This window comes from Hyperoodon ampullatus, assembly GCF_949752795.1.
Source record: "Hyperoodon ampullatus genome assembly, chromosome: 8".
NCBI classification, from domain to species: domain Eukaryota; kingdom Metazoa; phylum Chordata; class Mammalia; order Artiodactyla; family Ziphiidae; genus Hyperoodon; species Hyperoodon ampullatus.
In genome coordinates, this window is record NC_136921.1 from 34,542,917 (window position 1) to 34,563,217 (window position 20,301).

The following is a 20,301-nucleotide window of genomic DNA, read 5'->3' on the forward strand; positions in this document are numbered from 1 at the left end:
GTCTCATCCAACCACAGAGGGCCTGGCACTCAGTAGGGGATCAGCAAATGGTCCCTAAGTAAATGAAGGCAATTTCCATTCATGCAGCGAGCGGTTAAAGACCTAAGAAGGCTCAAACCTGGGGTCTGAACCCTGGAGCTGTCTCAGCGCTAACACTGAGACTTCCACTCTTCCCCTTAACAGAAACAATCCCAAGGTCACTGAGTCATAGGAAATAAGACGAAGAGATTGGAAGATCAGTTTTGTTATTTTCTGATGAGGAAGTGGAAGCCTAGAGAGGCCAGCAGGTCTCTTGCGGCCTCATGCCCTTACAGGAGGACCGTGGTGAAGACTGTGTTCTCATTCTTGACCCGCTGGGCTCTCACTGGCCACTGTGGCTGAGCCTGGGCCCCCGTGCAGCATGGGGACTGCTGGTCTCTTTCCAGACTTTCTTGGTCAGGGCCCACCCAAGGGTGACTGGGGTGGCAGAGCTTTATGTGCGACACACTGAAATGGTGGCTGGCTTTCTCTGGGAGCGGGTGTAGTGGAAGGAGCTTGGGAAGGAGGCCCAGCCCCAGTCCTGGCTCTGCTGCTTATCGCTTATCACTGTGCAACCCCGGTGAGTCATAGATTCAAAGAGCATGAGGGTGGGATGGGGACTGAGAGATTATCCAACCCACTGCCATGGTTTATGGAAAAGGAATCCACAGCCCAGAGAAGTTATGTGTCCTAGACTATGGGCCTAATCAAAGGCAGAGCTGGTGACTGAACTGATATCTGTCGAATCTGAAACCCAGGGTCCTCAGTGAGTCTATTCCAGGGTTTCCCAAATGATAATGGTCACACGAGTCCCTTGAAGGTCTTGTTAAAGCACAGGTAGGTCTGGGTGAGACCCCAGATTCTATATTTCTAACAAGCCCCCAGGTTCTAGCTAGAAAGGGTCTAGACCAGTGAGTCTCACCTTCTAGCTCTACTATGATGTAACTACTTAGTGCACTAGCCACTGATGAGATCAGTCCTGTCGGGTTAATGAAGGCATGGCAGCTAGTGGGCCCTTCACCTAGAAGCCAGTGGGGCCAGCACCCTCCTCACCTGCTCGTCCTTCCCCAGCAGCGTTATTCATTCACGACCCCTGTTGGCTGCTTCTGTGTCTTTGGTGGAGATGCAGGTCCTGGCTGGTGGCTCTGGGTCTGTGAGGGCACCCCTTTTGGAGGACTTGGACCTTACTAAGCCTTGCAGGCACTGTTTCTTCACAGGGCGCGTGCCAGGCCCAAAGCTGAGTGTTCACTGCAAGCTCTCGAGGGTAGGAACCTTGGTTTTGTCATCTCTGAACCTCTTGAATACTCATTCATTCCTCCATTCATTGGATTCATTCATCTATGGAACATTGCTAGGCCTGGCTACCTAAGGCGCAGTGCTTGTCCTCAAGAAACGTACATAACACATGGGCTATAAAGTGGTACTTAGTGGTTGCCCAATAAGCATGTGTGAAATTGAATTACGCTTCGGTGCTCTGGGGGAAGTGGCAGTGTCGTCAAGTGATAGAGAGGGCAATGGAGAACAGCTGGTATTGGCCACTTCCTCATAAGGGGCTTGTTGTCAAAGAAGGGTGTCTGGTTCCTTAGGCAGTTCCCACTAGGGTCAGTGGAAATGACAGCACCGAAGCCTCACAGGAGTCTCTGCACTTTTCAAAGTGATCAGGCAAATTCACAAATGCATTATAATTTTTAGCTCTCCCTTTGACGCTGTAAAGACCGATGGAGGAAACAGGGATGCTCAGGCAAGTCACAGAGGGGGCGCCTAAAACACGCATGGTGTCTGCAGCAAACAGAGAAATGACCCACCATGGTGACTCTGAGTCCACGAGGTAGGAAAGTGGTAGCATCTGCAAGACAGAGCCATCTACCCACACGTGGCAGAGATGCTAACTGCCACCTAATGTCCACTCCCCTCAAGCTTTAGCTTGGCACATGAACACCCAGCAAGAGACTTTATTCCCCAGCCTCACTTGTAAGAGGCCAGCGGACATGAGCAGAGGTGGAAGAGGTGTAAGTCCAGAATTAGGTCCTTAAAAGTCAGCTGTGCCTTTTCCTCTCCTGCCCTGCAGGGTGAGGGAAAAGGTGAGCCAGCTTTGACCATGCAGACAAGGGTGATAGCAAAGTGGGTGGCAGAGAGATGATAAGAGAGAAAGAGTCTGGGTCCCTGGACAGCCCTGTGGAGCGGAGCTGTCCTACCGCCTGCCTGCCAGCTTGGACTCTTCCATGAGACAGAAGTAAAACTTCCGTCTTGTTTGCAGTCACTTTATTTTGGTCTTTGTTAGAACCAACGTCCTAACTACTACATATCTGTCTCTTGAATAAAGCAATGACGCCCGGAGCCTTTTTTTTCCTGGTAGAATAGAAATGGCTCATTGGTTTCTAAGGTTTTCTGTGAGACTTGCCTTTTGTCCCCCACCCCCCATTGTTTCAGGCTACTCATTAGGCGTCCTCTGCACTCATGCAGGGCTCCCCAAATCTCTCAAAGCTATTGATAATATCTTAAGCTCTGCCACATTCCAAGGGGTTATGTCACTACCACAACATAACCTCATTCAGATTGGGTCTGTTGCCCACCCCTGGACTTAAGTAAGAGGAGGACTTACGCAGAGGACTCAGTCAGGTCCCCAGGAGCAAGCAATCCCACCTCCACTCCCTGCAATTGAGACTGATTTGGAAAGTAAATAAAGCATCATGTTACATCATGTTATCAACTTAGAACAAGTCTCTCCTGATAAGGCTACTAAAATTAAGGTTTTTAAGAAACAGACTAATACCTAACCTTTAGTGAGCCCTTACTGTGTGCCAGGCATTCTTATAAGCACATTGCATGTATTAACCCCTTTATGTCACAACCACCCCACAAGATAAATACTATTAGTATCTCCATTTTACAGATGTAGAAAAAAGTTGCCCAGAGAAGTTTGGTAACTTACTCAAGGCTACACAGTGAGTAAGTAGTGGAACCAGGATTTGAGCCCCGGGACTCAGACTTGATAATAGATGCTCTTGATCACTGTGATGCTGCCTAAACAGTGTCCTCCAATCCTCCTACTCCCATTACGTTTAAAAGAACAGATTAAATTGAGTCACTGCCAAATTCAGAGAACTAAATTCTGGAAGCAATGCTCAGGGCAGTGGTTCTCAAAGTGTGGTCCTTGGACCACTAGCCTCAGAATCACTGAGGAACTTAATAAAATTGCAAATTCTATGACCTCAGCCCAGATCTAGTGAATCAGAAACTCTGGAGGCAGGGCCCAGATATCTTTATTTTTATAAGCCTTCCAGGTGGTTCTGAGGCACACGGAAGTCTGAGAACCGTTGGCCTAGTAAATAAACAAGAACTGAAACAAGAATGGAAATTATGTTCTTTCCTTGGACTTTGGGGGTGGGAAAGAGAGGGAGAAAGAAAAGTTTTGTATTTAAAATGAGCAATTTCCCAAACCCTCTCTGATTTGGAGGTTGCTGATTTGACCTGTCTTGTGAAAACTTGCATGCTGTATTCTCACCAAGTCCAAGACTCATGCTTTTCTCATTGGATGTGGCCCCGGCTCACTGCTTATAATTAATCTTATAGATCACTACTTAATTTAGAGTAGGAAAAAAATCCTGACAATTAGTCGTAAGATCTATGAAGGGAAAACTGATCCTCAAATAGTTAAAAAAAAATTCCTTGGCACTCCCGCCTTTTTTTCCCTTCAAAGATTTGAAATTCTTTTTAAACATTAGCATTTATCATTCGGGACAGGCAAATGCCTTCTTTAATTTTCTGTGGTGATATTTCACTGCGTTAAAGACTGTCTGAATAACCTTTATGGAACTCAGCTGGGCCTCTCTCTCTCTGTCAGGAGACAGGAAATCTGTTTTGACTGACTTGGTCGTTGCTTAGATTTGGCCGTGTTCTACGCTGCCTAAAACCTCCACTGCACTTGGCCAAGACCCTGGGGCCTCTTCGGTGTTCACAATCTAGATATGTGATTTACGATATGGAAGATCTGAAGACTGGAACACATTTCCCTGGCTATTGTCACTCAGCTTTGGAAATGGAGGTGGCGAGAGACCTATGTCAGCAGAAACCTTGCTTAAAAGTTTGACCGAACACAGGGATCAGGCTACCATAATATTTTACTGTCTGATATCCAGAAACAGTGAAATCTTTTAAAATGAGTGTAAAAATTAATTGTAATGAGTATAAAAATTAATTTTTTTGGAGTATCAACTGAAAGAAATAGTAAAAGATATAAACAGAAAAAGATCAGGTTAGGGTGAAATCCCCAATCCATGACTTTGCACATTTATCTCCAGTGAGCTCTATGGTCTCTCTCACCCCATGGGGGTCCAGATGAGATAGGAAGAATCATAGTGTCATTTCATAGACTGGTAAACTGTGACCATGAGAGGGTAGATACTTATTCATTGTGATGGCCAAGCTGAGATTAACATGCACTAAAGGGCTGTGGTGCATGAATTACTTCATTTATTCCTCATGCAACGTTATGAGGGCAGTACTGTTTTCAACCTCAGTTGAGGACACTGAGGGGGGGATGTGAAGGCAGAGGTAGTCCTATTCCAGAGCCCACGCTCTCTACTCAGCTGCCCAGATCTGCTGCTGCTAGCCTATATAGAGCACCTCATATGACTTAGAGAAAGGCATTCCAGTAGAAGGGCCAAGTAGGGAACGGAGCCTCCTTTGGGTGGATGCACCCAGTGCTGGAGTGCGTGGCTCAGGCTGCGCAGCACAGGCTGGATTTCAGCCCCTCTCACTCCCCCTGCTGGACGCCTTTGTACAGCAAACGACAAGCGCAACTCTGGCTGGCAGGCCCTGCATCCACTCCTTGAGAATACATCTCTCACACATCTGTTTCGACTCCTGCAAGAAGCAATAGGGATAAAGACCAGCTCTGCTACCTGGGACTAGCTAACTGCAGCATCCTGTAGCATGCCCAGGTGCCCCCAGGGAAGAGCTTAGAGCCTAGTTCAGGGTATCAAACTATGAACTATGCCAAAAAGCCCAGTTGTGGGCCCTGTCTTTCCAAGAATCATCATCATTATCAAATGCAGTATCATTTTTGGAGGAAGTCACACTCAGGCAGCTCTGGCCACCCAGAGCTGTGGGTGACACGGGCTGGGTCTCTAAAGATGCTGGTCCCCCCCTCTGTGGAATGTTAACCCTCCAGGCAGAGAACCTCAGCTCCCTCACCTGCATATCCAAGAGCCTATGAAAGCAGGAGAAGCCAGAGGTAGAGGTGCCTGTGGGATCTTTTTTGTAATGCCCCAAAGTCTCCATTCTCTTCTATCAATCTGCAGCTGCTGGCAGGAAATAAATCTTTCAAGAAGTCCAAGGACATAAAAGCATGTTATTATCATCTGGCTTGTGATACATTAAGAGAACATCAGAGTCTGTATTCTGACTTCCAACCCATGACCTGAGAGGAAATGGAAGGGTCATTCCTCATTAACGTCTTTGAACAGTGCGAAGTTCATCCCACAATTATTGCAATCAGACTATAAAACCCAAACCAGGGCTTCCCTGGTGGCGCAGTGGTTGAGAGTCCGCCTGCCGATGCAGGGGACGCAGGTTTGTGCCCCGGTCCGGGAAGATCCCACATGCCGCGGAGCGGCTGGGCCCATGAGCCATGGCCGCTGAGCTTGCACGTCCGGAGCCTGTGCTCCGCAACAGGAGAGGCCACAACAGTGAGAGGCCCGCGTACCGCAAAAAAAAAAAACAAAACCCAACCCAGCTGTTTCTACCTTGAGGTTCTGGATGATTTTCTCTGAGGGGTCCTCCAGGTTCTTCATGATAGTCCAGTTCATCTCCACTTTCCTGTTAGGTTAACAACAACAATAAATACATAAGACAAAATAAGTGCCAGCACTCCTAGGGTCCATGCCCTTTAGTAAAAGGGGATCCAGTTTTCTTAGTTGTCTCTTCTTCTTTGTCTATCTGTTTTAACTTGTGTCCAAGAATTCTGCTGCCAGCGCAAAGGGCCCTGAAGAGCCAGGTGGGCTTAGCAGTGGCCTTGAGCACTGTCCTTATTTGTCCTCCTCTGTGGGAGGCTTGTCCCACCCATCAGAGCAGTGCTCCATGCCTGGCATATGTGGGAAAAAGAATGTCACAGGCAAAGGCCAACTGGCAGAAGGCAACAGGGTGCCTCTAGGGACTTGAAGGAGGTTCAGTGTGACCAGAGCAGAGATGGGGTGAAGTGGGAAGGGTGGGGAGGACTCAGACTCTTAGGGCATTGGAGGTAGTTTAAGGACTTTGGCCTTTACCTTGAAAACAAATGGAAGGCACTGAGGGTTTAAAGCAGGACAGCAAAAGGATCAGACTGGCCTTTTGTAGGGTTTCCAGGATTATCACGGATAAGGTTCCTTTTTTTTTCTTTTTTTAAAAATAAATTTATTTATTTACTTTTGGCTGCAGTGGGTCTTCGTTGCTGTGTGCAGGCTTCAGTAGTTGTGGCACATGGGGTCAGTAGTTGTGGTGCAGGGGCTTAGTTGTTCCCTGGCATGTGGGATCTTCCCAGAGCAGGGGTCGAACCCGTGTCCCCTGCATTGGCAGGTAGATTCTAAACCACTGTGCCAACCAGGGAAGTCCCCAGATTAGGTTTCTTATCACATGGAATCCCCTCTTCCTTCTTTCTCTGAGTCACACAAGCTGCTTGCAGTCCCAGCACCCAGAAATCTCTATAATGATGGTCTTCAACCCTGGCTGCATCTTAGAATTATTTGTGAAGCTTAAAAAAAAAAAAAAAAAAGATTCCTAGGACCTAACCCCAAATGTTAAAGTCAGACTTTCTGGAGCTGAGGCATTTTTAAGGCTTCTTGGGTCATTCCGTCATGCAGCCAGGATTGAGAACCATGGGTTTTCTCTAGAGGATTGGAAGAACAGCTCTTCAGTTGCCAAGGAAACGTGGCAGGTAGAGTCAGTGACTCAAGTAAAGCCCTCAGTGTTTGATGAGGCCAGCTCTTGGCCTTTGTCACCTGGATCTCTGCTTAATCCACAGCTTCATTTCAGCTGTGGAGAAGGAATCTGAGGACCCTAGAAGCCTCTCCTGGGACTAAAGTTCCTCACCCTTTAGTTGACAGTTTTCCTCTTTATTATCAAATACCCCAGCTGCTTTGGAAAGACACAGTTATCTGCTAATTTGTTTGACATTCTCTTCTTGCTTGATGGCTTTTTACCCCGTGTGTTTCTCACTTGTTAGCTTAGTGTTTGCAGCTGATGAGATATTCTGACGTAAAAAAACCTAAGGCAGCTAAGTAATTTTCTTTCTTTTGCATTTATCTCTTTGGAGACAAAGCACATTTGGCCTGATGCAGTAAAAAAAAAAAAAAAAAAAAAAAAAAAATCATCTCTGAATAAATGGAAATGTTTTAAAAAAACGATTGCAGGAAAAACCTGCCTCAGTCCAGTAAACTGCAAAGTTAGAAGACTAGAAAAGAGATAAATTTTTTAAAATTCTGTTTATAAATCCTTCTAGTCTAACAGGAAATTGGATTAAAAGGGAGAAACAAGCTTCCTCTTTTGGAAGAATTTCAAAGCTCAGAAGAATAAAACTTGAGTCTTAACAACATGCAGCTATGGGCCTTCAGGGACAAGAAATATTCTTCTCATTTCACAGATGGGGAGACGGAGGCAGAGAGAGTTGGGGATTTGGGAAGAATCTTTTGATGAGTCCCTGTTAGAAAAAGAAATACAGTAGTCTTAATTTGAAAGTCTGGGGAATTCCCCGGTGGTCCAGTGGTTAGGGCTCTGCACTTCCACTGCCGGGTACCTGGGTTCAATCCCTAGTCACGGAACTAAGATCCCACAAACCACGCTGCGAGGTCTTAAAAAAAAAAACAACATTCTGCCTGTTGCTTAGAAAAGTGTCAAAAAGCTATAATTTTTAACATATACAAGCACACATGTGAAAAGACTTATACCTAAGGTCATTCGTTGCAACAGATTGGAAACAACCTACATACCCCATCAATGGGGGATGTGTTAAATAAATTATGGTCAGGGCTTCCCTGGTGGCGCAGTGGTTGAGAGTCCACCTGCCGATGCAGGGGACACGGGTTCGTGCCCCGGTCTGGGAGGATCCCACATGCCGCGGAGCGGCTGGGCCCGTGAGCCGTGGCCACTGAGCCTGCGCGTCTGGAGTCTGTGCTCCGCAACGGGAGAGGCCACAACAGTGAGAGGCCCGCGTACCGCAAAAAAAACCAAAAAAACCCCCACAAAATGAATTATGGTAATTTACACAATGGAATACAATGCAGCCATTAAGAAGCATCTCTTAATGAATTAACAGAACTCCAAGATATATTAAGTAAAAAAAAGTAAGACTGTGAGCAATGTGTATAATATATAAAAACATGTATAAAATATCTCTGTCTATTTTTCTACCTGTATTGGCCTGTGTATGCATACTACAACTCAGGAAGGGTACCCAGGAAACTAGCAACAGTGGTGTCCAAGGGGGAGGGAACCCAGCTGGGAGACATACCCTTTTATACTTAAATTGTTTAAACTTCCTGAGTATATTTCGGATTCAAGATTTGAATTGAAAAAACCAAAACTAAAAAGTGACAGCAGCCTGTCACTTTTAATGAGTTACAGAGGTAGTGACTGAAACACAGGCAATAATACTTGGTGAGTGAACAAAACAAGCTGAAGGACTGAAAATTCAAATCCCAGCTCTGTTATTCTGGCCAAGTCATTTGCTCTTCATCTCTACATTTGGCTTATGAATATTTATTGGGTGTCTGTTGCGTGCCAGGTACTGTGCCGGGCGCCGGGGGCACAAAGCTGAAAGATCTATTTGTAAGAAGCTCAGTGACTTGTAGAGAAACAGGAAATCTCACTGTCGCCATGCAGTGTGATAAATGCTGTGACAGATTATGACAGGTTTCTGCAGGACCTCACGGGAGGTGAAGCTAAGTTAGGCTGGGAAGGTTGGTTTACCAGTGGACATGGTGCTAAGTCTTGCAGAGAAGGGGAGGTTAGGGCAGTTCCCGCAGAGGAAGGAGCATGTACTGGCTGGGGGGCACATTCTGGTGTGGCTGCAGGGCCCGGACGGTGGGAATCAGACACGGGCCAGATCTTCCAAGTCGCAGTCTGGAGTTTTAAAAAGACATTCATTTGTTCTATTTTTCTATTTATAAAAGAAATACATTTTTGATGCCAGAATTAACCGGAAGGCCAACGGGGACGTGGTAGGGACTTTCAAGCAAACCAGTGGTATGACTGAGCTGTATTTAGAAAGAGCGCTGGCAACAGGGTGGTGTTATAGGTCTGGCGCGGGGTGGGGTGCATGGGGATAGTAACAAACACTTTGTAAACACAAACTGTAGCACTGAAACCAGACAAGAGAGACAGTTGCCTGAGTGGTTGTGGTGCAGATCCTGGAGTCAGACTGCCTGCCCTGAAGCCCTGATCCTGTACTTCATGACTTACAGGTCACACAAGGTACTTAATCCTTGAACCTCAGTTTCTTCAACTGACAGGGGCTGGGCCAGGTGGCCTGAGGCTCTCATCTGTCCTTGGAGAACCTTCCATTGGTCCTGCCCTCGCCCCTCACACACAGCGCCTGAGCATGGTACTTCTAGGTTCACAGAGGCTTCGGGAAGGAACGGCTGGGAGGATGGGGAATGCAGGAGCCAGAGGCGGGGCTCCAGGGGCCTGTATGTGCTGTATGACCTATCATTGAACCTCAGCCTCTCCATCTGTGAAATGGGGGTAATGATAAATTTTGTACGAGTTCTTGAAAAGCTAAATTAGGAAAATACATTTGGACATTCTGTGTAACATATGTAACACATGCATCTAAATGACTAATTTCAATGCCTCCTTAATGCTGGAAGGAAATCAGTGTCTCATTTGTGAGTGTCAACTTTAAGGCTGTACAACTTCTCTTGTGTATTAAAAAGATCCCACACCTATTCTTTAATAGAGAAAACAGATTTATGAAAGTCATAAGGTATCTTGTGTTATTAAAATATTGTCTCTTCTCCTCTCCCAGGTTCTGAAGCCAGAACAAAGAAGTACAATTAAATTCTTCTCAGGAACAGAACAGATAGGCCTCATCAATATCAGGAATTGTGGGTTTGGTGGCTTTGAATCCTAGTTCCCTCTGCTGCCAGCCACGTCACCCTGGGTCCTCTCATCTCGCCAATCCTCAGTTTCCTCATTTGCATGGTGGCGAACTGCACACTTAACAGGAAGGGGGTTGGGGAAATTAAATAAGGTTTAATATGTGAGAGGCCTGGCTCTCAGCAGGGACCAGTGAATGTTTCTTTCTTTCTCTTTGTGAACTGAACCCTTTATAGATGTGAACATTCTTTGAAAATTATTATTTCATGTAATTCTCACCTCACTGCTGAGAGGCAGGTATGGAGGTCCCAGCATTATTATCTCCATTTTACTAAAGAGGCAGCGGAATCCCAGGTGCATTACAAGGTTACTCAGAGTCAGAGAAAACCCAGGGCTTCCCAACTGCTGGTCAGATACTTTAATACTGATAATAGTCTACTTAATCCTGGGCTTCTTTCTTTGGGAACTGTAACAGACTCAATGCCCTGAAAATTTTTCCTGGCAAAATTATTATTCAGGTGTCCTTGAATCATTGCATCTCGAAACCAGCTTGTGATCCCTTTGCAGCTCTCCTGCTGGTGGTCAACAAAGCTGGTTTCAAGGGCTCTAGGCACTAGAACTTGCCTCCTGAGAGGCCTGCTCCATCTTAGGACAACATCTTGAGCCCAACATTGTTTTGCTGTTACTTCTTCTCACTGAAATCCATGCTGTCCTTTCCCCACATGACCACAGGATTCAGTGGCAGTGACAGCCATCCTCTGCTTGGTGGCATGTGCCCACACCTGCCTGCATAAGTAAAACACAGGGCTGGCCCCAAACCAGGGGCAGGGGACTGCTCGAAGTACCTGATTTCAGGCAGGTTTCTCTGCCTTGATTTGAGGGTACCAAGTGATAACTGCCTGTGTGAATGCTGTGAGGTGGAACTTATTTCTCATTCTTCACATCTTCTGGGCATAACATACACACTCTTTGATGTCAATGTTGAGTATAAGCATATTCAATTCTGTATCTAGCATTAATTGGCATTATTGCTATTTTCTTCCCCACTACCACGAACTAACCCTGATAATTTATTAAAATTCCTGGGGAAAAAAAATCTCTACCTTAATTTATTCATCAATTACCATTTCTTTTTCAAAAATAGATTTTTTAAAAACATGGTTCAATTTTTACGTGAACCCAGATGTACTCTGGATCAATCGTGTTTCCCCAAGTCTAAGCATGATACAGATTATCCTATAAAATGGGCTAATAGCATTGCCTTCAGTGTTATCAAGAGGTTTTTAAATTTGAGGAGGATTCCACGTGTAATAACTGAGAAATGAATGAGTCTCTCCTATAGCAACCTGCGCCTGCCTCTGCCACAACACTGTGCTGATATTATCTGCTTCTTTGTTTATCTTCCTCTTAGATTATAGGCTCCTTGGAAGGCCAGGGATGGAGATGATTCATCTCTGTATTCTCAGTGCCTAGCACAGTGTCTGATATACAATGGATGCTCAATATATGTTGTCTGAAGGAAAGTGGATGATCATTGGGAGAGAAAGCTTTATGTTGGGTCCACAGAATGCAGGTGGGAGTGAGGGGAAGGGCAGAGTCCTGGAGAGTCAGAAAATATTCCTGCAGCAGACTGGATGAGTGCACAGGGATGGAATTTTCTAGAAGGAGCTGTGCTGGATGCTTAGCTAATGTGGTAGGTAGTGCTTTTGATTGGATAGGACTCAGTTGGGGTCTGCAGTGTTGAAAACATGGGATCCGGAGCAGGGCTGCCTGACTTTGAATCTTGTTTCTGCCATATTCCAACTGTATGTCATTTGAGAAGTTACTTCAGCTCTCAAGACCTTAATTTTCTCATCTGTAAAATGGGATAACGCTATCTACTTCTTAGATTAGTTTTTTGAGTTAAATGAGTTCTTGTCTGTAAAACTTAGAACAAAGCCTGGCACGGAGTAAGTGTTTATTTATGTTAGCAATTGTGATTATTTACATCTCTTTCCATTTTCCTTTTCTGCCTCAATATTTTTATTTCTTACCCTCATCCCCTGAAATGTGTACTGCTTCCAACACGCACCAGGCAAAAATGAATGAAATGTCCTGTGACTAGGCAGGAAATGCACAAATGAAATGTGTAGACTGAATTAGACAGCCTGTATGCCTTTCTTGATTTGAACTCTCCATCCTTTGCTGTACAATCCTGAGATTTGTGCCTTTCTACAAGGCACTCCCTAAGAATCTGGGAGCTACCATGTCAACAAGGAGCAGGTCTATCTAGGGGGAGCTGTTAACACTGAACATTTGCAAGAAAAGATATAGTCTTTGGGGCAAGGACTGGTCTGGGAGTCAGAAAGTCTAGCGTGTCCCCGTGAGTCTCATGTAGAAGCAGGCTAAGTTACAATTTCTGTGAGTCTTGAAAAGGGTGGACTGGAAAGTGGGCCTTAGGGATAACAATGCCTTTCCTTCTATAAGGAAAAGGATGCCAAAATTGCTGGATGAAAAAGTGTAACACAAAAGCATTGTGGACACTAAATACACAAAAAATTATTGTAAAATTCCTCACTTGCAGCTTCTAGAGGCTCCATAAATATTTTCTTATTTCCATAGCAATTATCAATTTACTATATATGTTGCCTGGAGCAACATATATGCTGTTGTATCTCAAATGCCCAGAAAGTGCCAGACACATATTAGGTAGTAGATGCTCATTATGGGTTGAATGAATGAATAGTGGTAATGATGATATCTCATCCCAGGAAGTACCAACCATAATTCTTCAAGCCCTGAGGGAAGAACTCAACTGTTGCTAAGTAAACGAAAAGGATAGTTTCATTAATATAAGTGTTCTGGGAGGAACTGTGTTCCTCCAAAATTCATATGTTGAAGTCTACCCTCAGTACCCCAGAATGTGACCGTGTTTGGAGACAGGATCTTTAAAGGGGTAAAATGAGGTCGTTAGGGTGGGCTGTAATCCAATATGACTGGTGTCCTTATAAGGAGAGGAGATTAGGACACAGACTGCGTATAGAGGGAGGACCATGTGAAGACACATAGAGAAGATGGCTATCTATTGACACAAGCAATGAGAAAGGCCTCGGAAGAATTCAACTCTGCTGACACCTTCAACTTGGACTTCGAGCCTCCAGAATTGTGAGAAAATAAATTTCTGTTGTTTAAGCCGTCCATCTGTGGTACATTGTTGTGGTGACCCTAGCAAGCTAATACAATAAGTAATGAATCAAGGTAATTATTTTGAATACTTGTAGCAAAAATCTTTTGTTTTGCTCCCCAGAATCATTCTCTTATTCAACTTTTAGGTTTTCTTTTTTTCCTTTTTGAGACACTCCTCCCTTCCCTCCTATGAGTTCTTGTGGCTCCAGGCTGGGGAAAATCAGAGTATTCCATTCCCCTGGCCATGGCGATTCATTTGCATATGGGCATGTGACCCAAGTTGGGCCAACGATTTAGAAAACAGAAGCTCATGGTTATCTTGCAACCATGGGGAAAGAGCCTATCTAAGAGGAAACAGGAAAGCAGAGCCCAGCCATGGAGAGAGACAGATGTGGGGCAAATACATGACTCTTAAACAAAGCCCCACCTTGCAGAGCTGGGATTGGGGTCGTCCAAAGAAGATGTAACCTAAGAACTTTGGATCAGTGAGTTTAGGAGGGTGACCCTCACGACCTTGGAAGTCCCTGCCAGTCTATAGCACTGGATAGTGCCACCATCAAGCACCCCATGAGTATTTGGTTTCTTCTCCTCTGTTCCTGTCTTTCTCAGTCACTTCTTATCAAGGGCCTGGGATGTTGTCCTCGAGGGTAGGATGAAGGATCTGAGATCCTTCCATGCCAAGACTCGCTTTGTTCCTGATCAGTTTCATATATTCCAAGGTCATATATTTCCTGTTCATTCACCTCCGAGGGGGCAAAGAATGGGGAGGAAGAAGGTTTTAAGCCAGAGAGCTGTGGGATGAAAAGGGGGTCAATCTGTGGATCATTTAGGAAGCGTCTTCCATGTGCCAGGCGCTGTTAGATGCTGGGGCAGGAAGGCATATTGCAAAGATGGACACATGCCATCCCCACCACAGACACTCTCAGTACCCTAAGCTGGATACAAAGCTGAGCTTGGGAGAGTAATGAACGCCTAGAGAGCAGAAAACAGGGTCAGACATCCAGAAGAGGATTGGCAGTTGCCTTCTAAATGGTTAACTCAAGAATTAGTCTTCCCTGTAGTAGGAATATCAGCTCTACCAAGTGACGGTGGTAAAAGAGTAACAGTTATTTTAGCTACTGTCAAGATAAAATGAACGATATTTGCCTGTTTTATGAGTGGTTCAAGGTTATCCTTTCTCCTCTCTGTTCCCTGTCCTCCCCCAACCAAACCAGACACCCAACTGATTTGTCCCCGATGGCTGCCTGCGATTACTGTCCTAATTTGTTCTCTCTTCATCTGCTACAAACTGCCTATTTTCTGTCCCTTCTGATAAAGCAAGATCTCTGAGGGACTTCTGAAGCTGTTTTTGTACCATGCAGAAGTGCATTAACTGGAATTCCTGTGTGTGTGTGTCTATAAAACCCCTAGTCTTCTCAGTGTGAGATCACCTTCAGGAACGGCGTCATGTCGATGTGCAGCTTACGCGTGTAAAATTCTCTTCTGTTTGAACATATCAGCCCTTTATTTATACAACTTTGAGGCTCTCCTGTCTTCTGAGCTGCTGCCTCCAAGGACTGCTGGGCTCCCTGTGAAGAGAAGCAGAAAGCCCAACGTTCATAGGAATGATACACAGTGTGACAAGAGCTAGTCCGAATCCCCAAATATTTATAGAAAGCAATTCTTCATCGTTGGAACACTAATTGTAACACCTATTTTTACCATGGAAGACACAGGGGATCCATATGTATAGAGAATAACCCGAGTTTGGTTAGTAATTCATACCTGGGGTCGGCGTAATGGGAAAGTGGGAAAAGGGACCTTATTATGTTCGAGGGTAGTACTCATTTTATTTAATCCTCTCAACAACCCTGTGAGGCACGTATTGTTATTCCCATTTTGCAGATGAGGAACTGGAGGCTCTGGGAGGCTAAGTCACGTGCCCAAAGCCATACAGCTGTTAAACGGTAGAGCCGGAATCAGGGACTGCCTGAAACTCCTTTTTTAATGAGGTCTTTTTTGATACATCTACAGCTTCTATGAATAGTTATCAAACCTGCCTTGCAGCAAATAAAGTTATATCAAGATTCCAGTTTATTTCCAAATTTAAAATGTATTTGATGTGTTAGAAAGGGTGATTTGAACAAATCTAGCAGAGAGGGAAGGAAGAATGGGCCGCTGGAGGAGTCTGGGAGGCCCTGGGGGCTCTCCCATCTCCTGTCGCCACAACATGCAAATGGTGTCATGCCTCAGAGCACGACAAAGTATAATCTGAACTTGCTTTCCAGCCCATGCCCCATACTGCAACCTAGGTGATCTTTCTGGATGCAAACTGGACCACATCATTCTTCAAAGGTCTTTACCCTCAGGATGAAGGCCAACCTTCTTAAAAGGCTTATAAGACCCTTCCTGCCTGGCCCTGGACTATCTTTCCTATCTCATTCCGTCATTCAACAAAGATTTATTGAATGCTTGTTCTATGCCCAGGAGAGAGGATATGGCAGTGTAAGAAGCAGACAGAAGTCTTCACTCTCAAGAAAACTGCACATACATCCTACTGAGGGGGAAGAGATAATAAGCAAAAGGGTGGAACATAAGTAATGTCTGAAGGTGATTCGTGATGTAGAGAAAAATAAAGCAGAGGGGAGTGAGGAGTAGCTGGCGAGGGTGGGTGGAGGTGGCAATTTTAAGCAGTCAAGGGCCCCTCTTCCCACCTGCCCTGGCAAGAGAGCAGTGTTAGCACAGAGCCCGCAAGAAGGCGAGGGAAGTTTCTGTGGGGCTCTCTGCAGGAAGTTTTGACCTCGCTGTGGGAACAGCAAGTTCAGAGGGCTGACATCAACACTGACCCTTGCTTCAGTTCCTGGAGCAAGGCTGCCCGCGTGCCCTTGCCTCCCCGGGAAACACACCCCTCCCTTCTAACTCCTCTGCATCCTTCAGGTCTGGCTCATCTGTGCTTCCCATGACAACCCAGTGAACTGAGCCCTTCCCACCACTGCCCAGAGTGACACTCATGCTTGTACAGCCACCTCTCCTCTGCACTAGACTGTAAGCTCCATGAGGGCAGGAACCACAACTATACTGTTACCAAGTAGCTGCAGTACCCAGCACAGAGTCTGGAAATGAATACACACTTGATACATACTTTCAGAACAAGAGGAATGATAACATTACTGGCAAGCTACATGTTATGGCCCAACTTAGTTAAAATAGGGAGGGCAAGATTCTGCACGCGGCAAGGAAGATCCCGTGTGCTGCAACTAAGACCCAGCACAGAGAAATAGAGAGAGAGAGAGAGAGAGAGACAGAGACAGAGAAAAGAAATAGAAAAAAAATTTAAAAAAAAATGAGGGCAAGAAAGACAGCTTTCCAGGAAGCATGTGCTGACCTCCAGAGGCCTGTCCTCTGCACAGCACTGGCTCCTCATTCCCAAAGAGGAAAGTTACTTGTTATTTGTCAGGGCTGATTTCCTGGGGTCACATACATTAGTGTGCCATGAGATCACCCTGGGTGTGGATTTGATCATTTCCATATTTTCAGGAGACTAACTCACAGATGGCTGTCTCTCTGGGCATAACTCTCCTTCCCATCACATTTATATTACTTTTAAGTGTTAATGATGAATTAACAGTTCGTGGGTCCCCACAAGCAGCCATCATTCCGATGAACACCCACACCCTTTTCCTTTGTTTTGAAATGTGGCTAGAGATAAAGATTCTTCTGGACAAATACATATCCAAGTTTTTGTCATCTCAGCTACATATCTGATTCGCTTCTCAGAGTGAGACCTCCCCTCCCTGTTTCTAGATCAAATGAAAGCGTTTGGTCCAAACAAGAATCAGACAAAGTATTTCAAGCTTTCTAGCTTCCGAAACCACGCATGAATCACTGGGTGGAGTAATAGAAATCAGACAATACTGATTTGAGGGAAATTTCTCTATTATCTCTAAGAGAAGATTTTGTGTTAGGTCGGAGGACAAAAGGCACAGCCAAGACTAGTTCCAATGGCTGGAATTACTTTAACTCCTTATGTGGGGCTCAGATTAAAGAGTGGAGAGTTGAGAGGCTTTGAGAAAAGTCTCTCCAAATCACTTGACCTACAAATCGTTTGATAAAACAATTCTCTTGACTATATGGCTCATCTCCCTAACATTAAGGGGCCATCAATTCTGGCTTGATGGAATGTTTCCAATGAAGGCTCTATAGTCACTGGAATGTGCAGTACTGTTTTTGCTTATTATGATCAAGTATTCTAACAAACAAATGATAGTGAAAGGGGGTTTGGGAGATGGGAGGAAAGAAGATTAAACACTTAAAGAGGTTTCTGGGAGGTAGTGGTAAGAGGAGAGAAAGAAAGTTGAAAGCAGGAAAGAAAGCTATGCACTGGGGTGGTTTTTCATTTCACTTTATTCATTTAACTGATATTTATTGAGTGCTACTGTGTGTGTCATACAAACAAACACATGAATAAGCAGAATGATTTTAGATGGTGATAAATCTATGAAGACAATGAAATGGTGACAGGATGGAGTTTGGTGGGGGAGGGGATGGGGTTTGCCTTTGGGTGATCAGGAAAGACCTCGCTAGGGAAGTGACATTTGAGCAGAGAGCTGGGTGACAAGAAGGGGCCAGTCCTGGAAGGATCTATCTTTAGCAGTCAGTGTAGCCTATATCTGATTATTCGGAGGGGTTCTTTGAAAAGGAAAGTAGAATTCCTGATATCTAGACCTGTTCTGCCCCAGTCTTCTGACTCCATCCCGGACCCTGTGAGGTACCCCTCTGTTTTCTAGGTGGTAGAGCCATCATAATCAACGCTTGTAGCTCTTAAAGATGGCAGAATACATAGTAAAAGGGAGTTAAGGCCTCAGGGAGTGGAGGGGAGAAGAAAACACAAAGAAAGGGAAGGAAAACAGGGCAAGTAGAAGAAAGTGGAGATGCCTGAAGCTTTTTTGTTTTTTTCTGTGTACGCTTCAGTGGGAATGATTACAAAACTGATGGAAGGGTGAAATGCTTAGCAGAAAATCAAAACCCATTCCTTCACCTACATTGTATTGTAAATACTTTAATATTATTATGTTCTGCTAAAAACACCTGGAAGCCTTTCTCTTCAGGAAATGAAACAATAAAGATTAATTTGGTAAATCTGATTTGAATTGCACAGAAGCCCTTGTGTAAGTGCTTGGCATTTAAAAAGTTACCTGATATTTAAAAGGAGATGACTGTTAACGAATTTAAGAGCTAATCTTATGCTCCGACAGACTGAGCCATGGGACATCCAGGTTTACTATCTTGCTGTAAACATAATGTGATTCACTTGAAAGCCAGAACAAAAGAGAGCTATCGGCTGTTTACTAATATCCATTTGCACACATATATAACGTAGTAAAACTAACAGAGGACGTCCATTAAACAAAATACATATCATTTCCTTTCTTATTCTTGGATTACACTATCTGAGCTACAAACTCAAGGAGAAACCCTCTCTCCAATAATTTTTCCTCCGCCTTTCAAGTTGTGTATTTTGAAGGGTCACCAGCATGGGTTGGCTCTGAAGTCACTGGAACGTCTTACCTTAAGAAGGAAAGGAGATTCTAAATCCAACCAGCTAGATCTCCACCTACGGGTCCCACAGAGCCACCACAGACACAGATCTGTCGCAGGCAGCTCTTTACTTCTCCCACTCCTTTCTAATTGGGGTTCCCCATCCCGGTAGCTGCGGCTTCGTGGTTCCAAGAAGAGCTATAGTCCCTCATTAAGGAGGCTGCAACACTCTCGCTGTCTGTCTCCCACACAGCTCACAGCTTCATTCTGCCTGAGAGCAAGCTGCCAAGAGTCTCTGGGAACCTGTGGGCAAGCTGAGCTGGAGGAGGAAAACAGAAGGAAGGAGGGCCTCTGTAGCCAAGACCTGAAATACACTACACACCCCACCATTATCTTAATGCATGAAGAGTGGGGTCGGGAGGCCTTTGCTGAAACCCTCATGTGGTCCATCAAGTTGTCACATCAAACCTCTATGCACACAGGGCGTTTGTCCCTTCCTGTGAGCAAACAAAAGGAAAAGAGTCAGACAGTTCTTTGGACCACCGGGCCCCCCTCCTTGGCGAGAGTCTGTCCTTCCACTTTCCCGGAAGGTGAGGGTCCGGGTGGCTCTGAATCCCGGTGGGGATGGAGAAGTCACTGAGGGTGGGGACCAAATCCTACAGAAGGTCACTCCTGCCTGGCGCTAGGAGCTCAGGGGTCTGGCAAGTTCCCCTGCGCTTGACCTTCCCAGGCCCTGTTATTTCTTGCTCTTGGCAGTCTGTGGAACTAAAAGTGGGCAGTAGGAATGGGGACATAGGTGGGGCTGAGTGGGACATGGAACTCTGCTGGACTCCCTACGACTGGGCTTACTGGGGAGCGATCTGAGTGGGCCAGGGGCTCTGTATACACTCTCAGCTCAGGTTGACATGGAGGGGACCCAGCACGTGCAAGGCCAGCCACCTGGCCATCCCCAGTCCCACTCTGAGAACTTCTCTCTGTTTAGGTTTCCCTGGCCTGGAGAAGCAGGAGAACTTTAGTCTTCAGAAGGCCAGATGGAACATCAGGATCTCAGTTCAACAACCTGGTCTGCCTGCACGGCCTCTTTCTGAGGAGCAGACGGGACCCCAAACCACAGCGTGGTTCCATCCACCGCAAGTCTGCCCAGTGGTCCATGTGCGTGTCTCCTGTGTTCATCCTGCTCATCTTGGCCACCTGACATCCTGGTCCACTTTTTATGTTCTCAAGGCAATTTGGTGCTGGTGAAATGGGCTGAGTGGACAGTTTTAGGAGGGCTCCACAAGGATGTGTGGTGGAGGTACAGTTTTGTTGGAAACCAGAGAAGAGCTTTCTTGTTCCCCTTCTGTCACGAATTTTAGTCTTCATCCACTTCATCCTCAACTCTATGGAAGGAGATTTTTACATCCTCCTAAACATTTACAAATTAGCCCAAGAGCTAGCAAACAGTGGACCAGGAAGAGAAACACAGCAATCTCTAGTCTTAACTTCTATGAGAGGCTCATGTGGTGACTTTTGTCAACTCGTTAAGCTTTC

General features: G+C 45.4%; 1 protein-coding gene across 1 annotated transcript in view; it reads right to left on the reverse strand.

The window, feature by feature from the left end:
- KIAA2012 overlaps positions 1 to 20,301 on the reverse strand; it is a gene marked incomplete at both ends in the record, with an annotated part of 121,225 nt that overhangs the window by 29,519 nt on the left and 71,405 nt on the right. Inside the window, 2 exon segments of the mRNA XM_079709605.1 lie at positions 5,766 to 5,838; positions 14,685 to 14,822. Coding sequence (XP_079565731.1) covers positions 5,766 to 5,838; positions 14,685 to 14,822 — 211 coding nt within the window.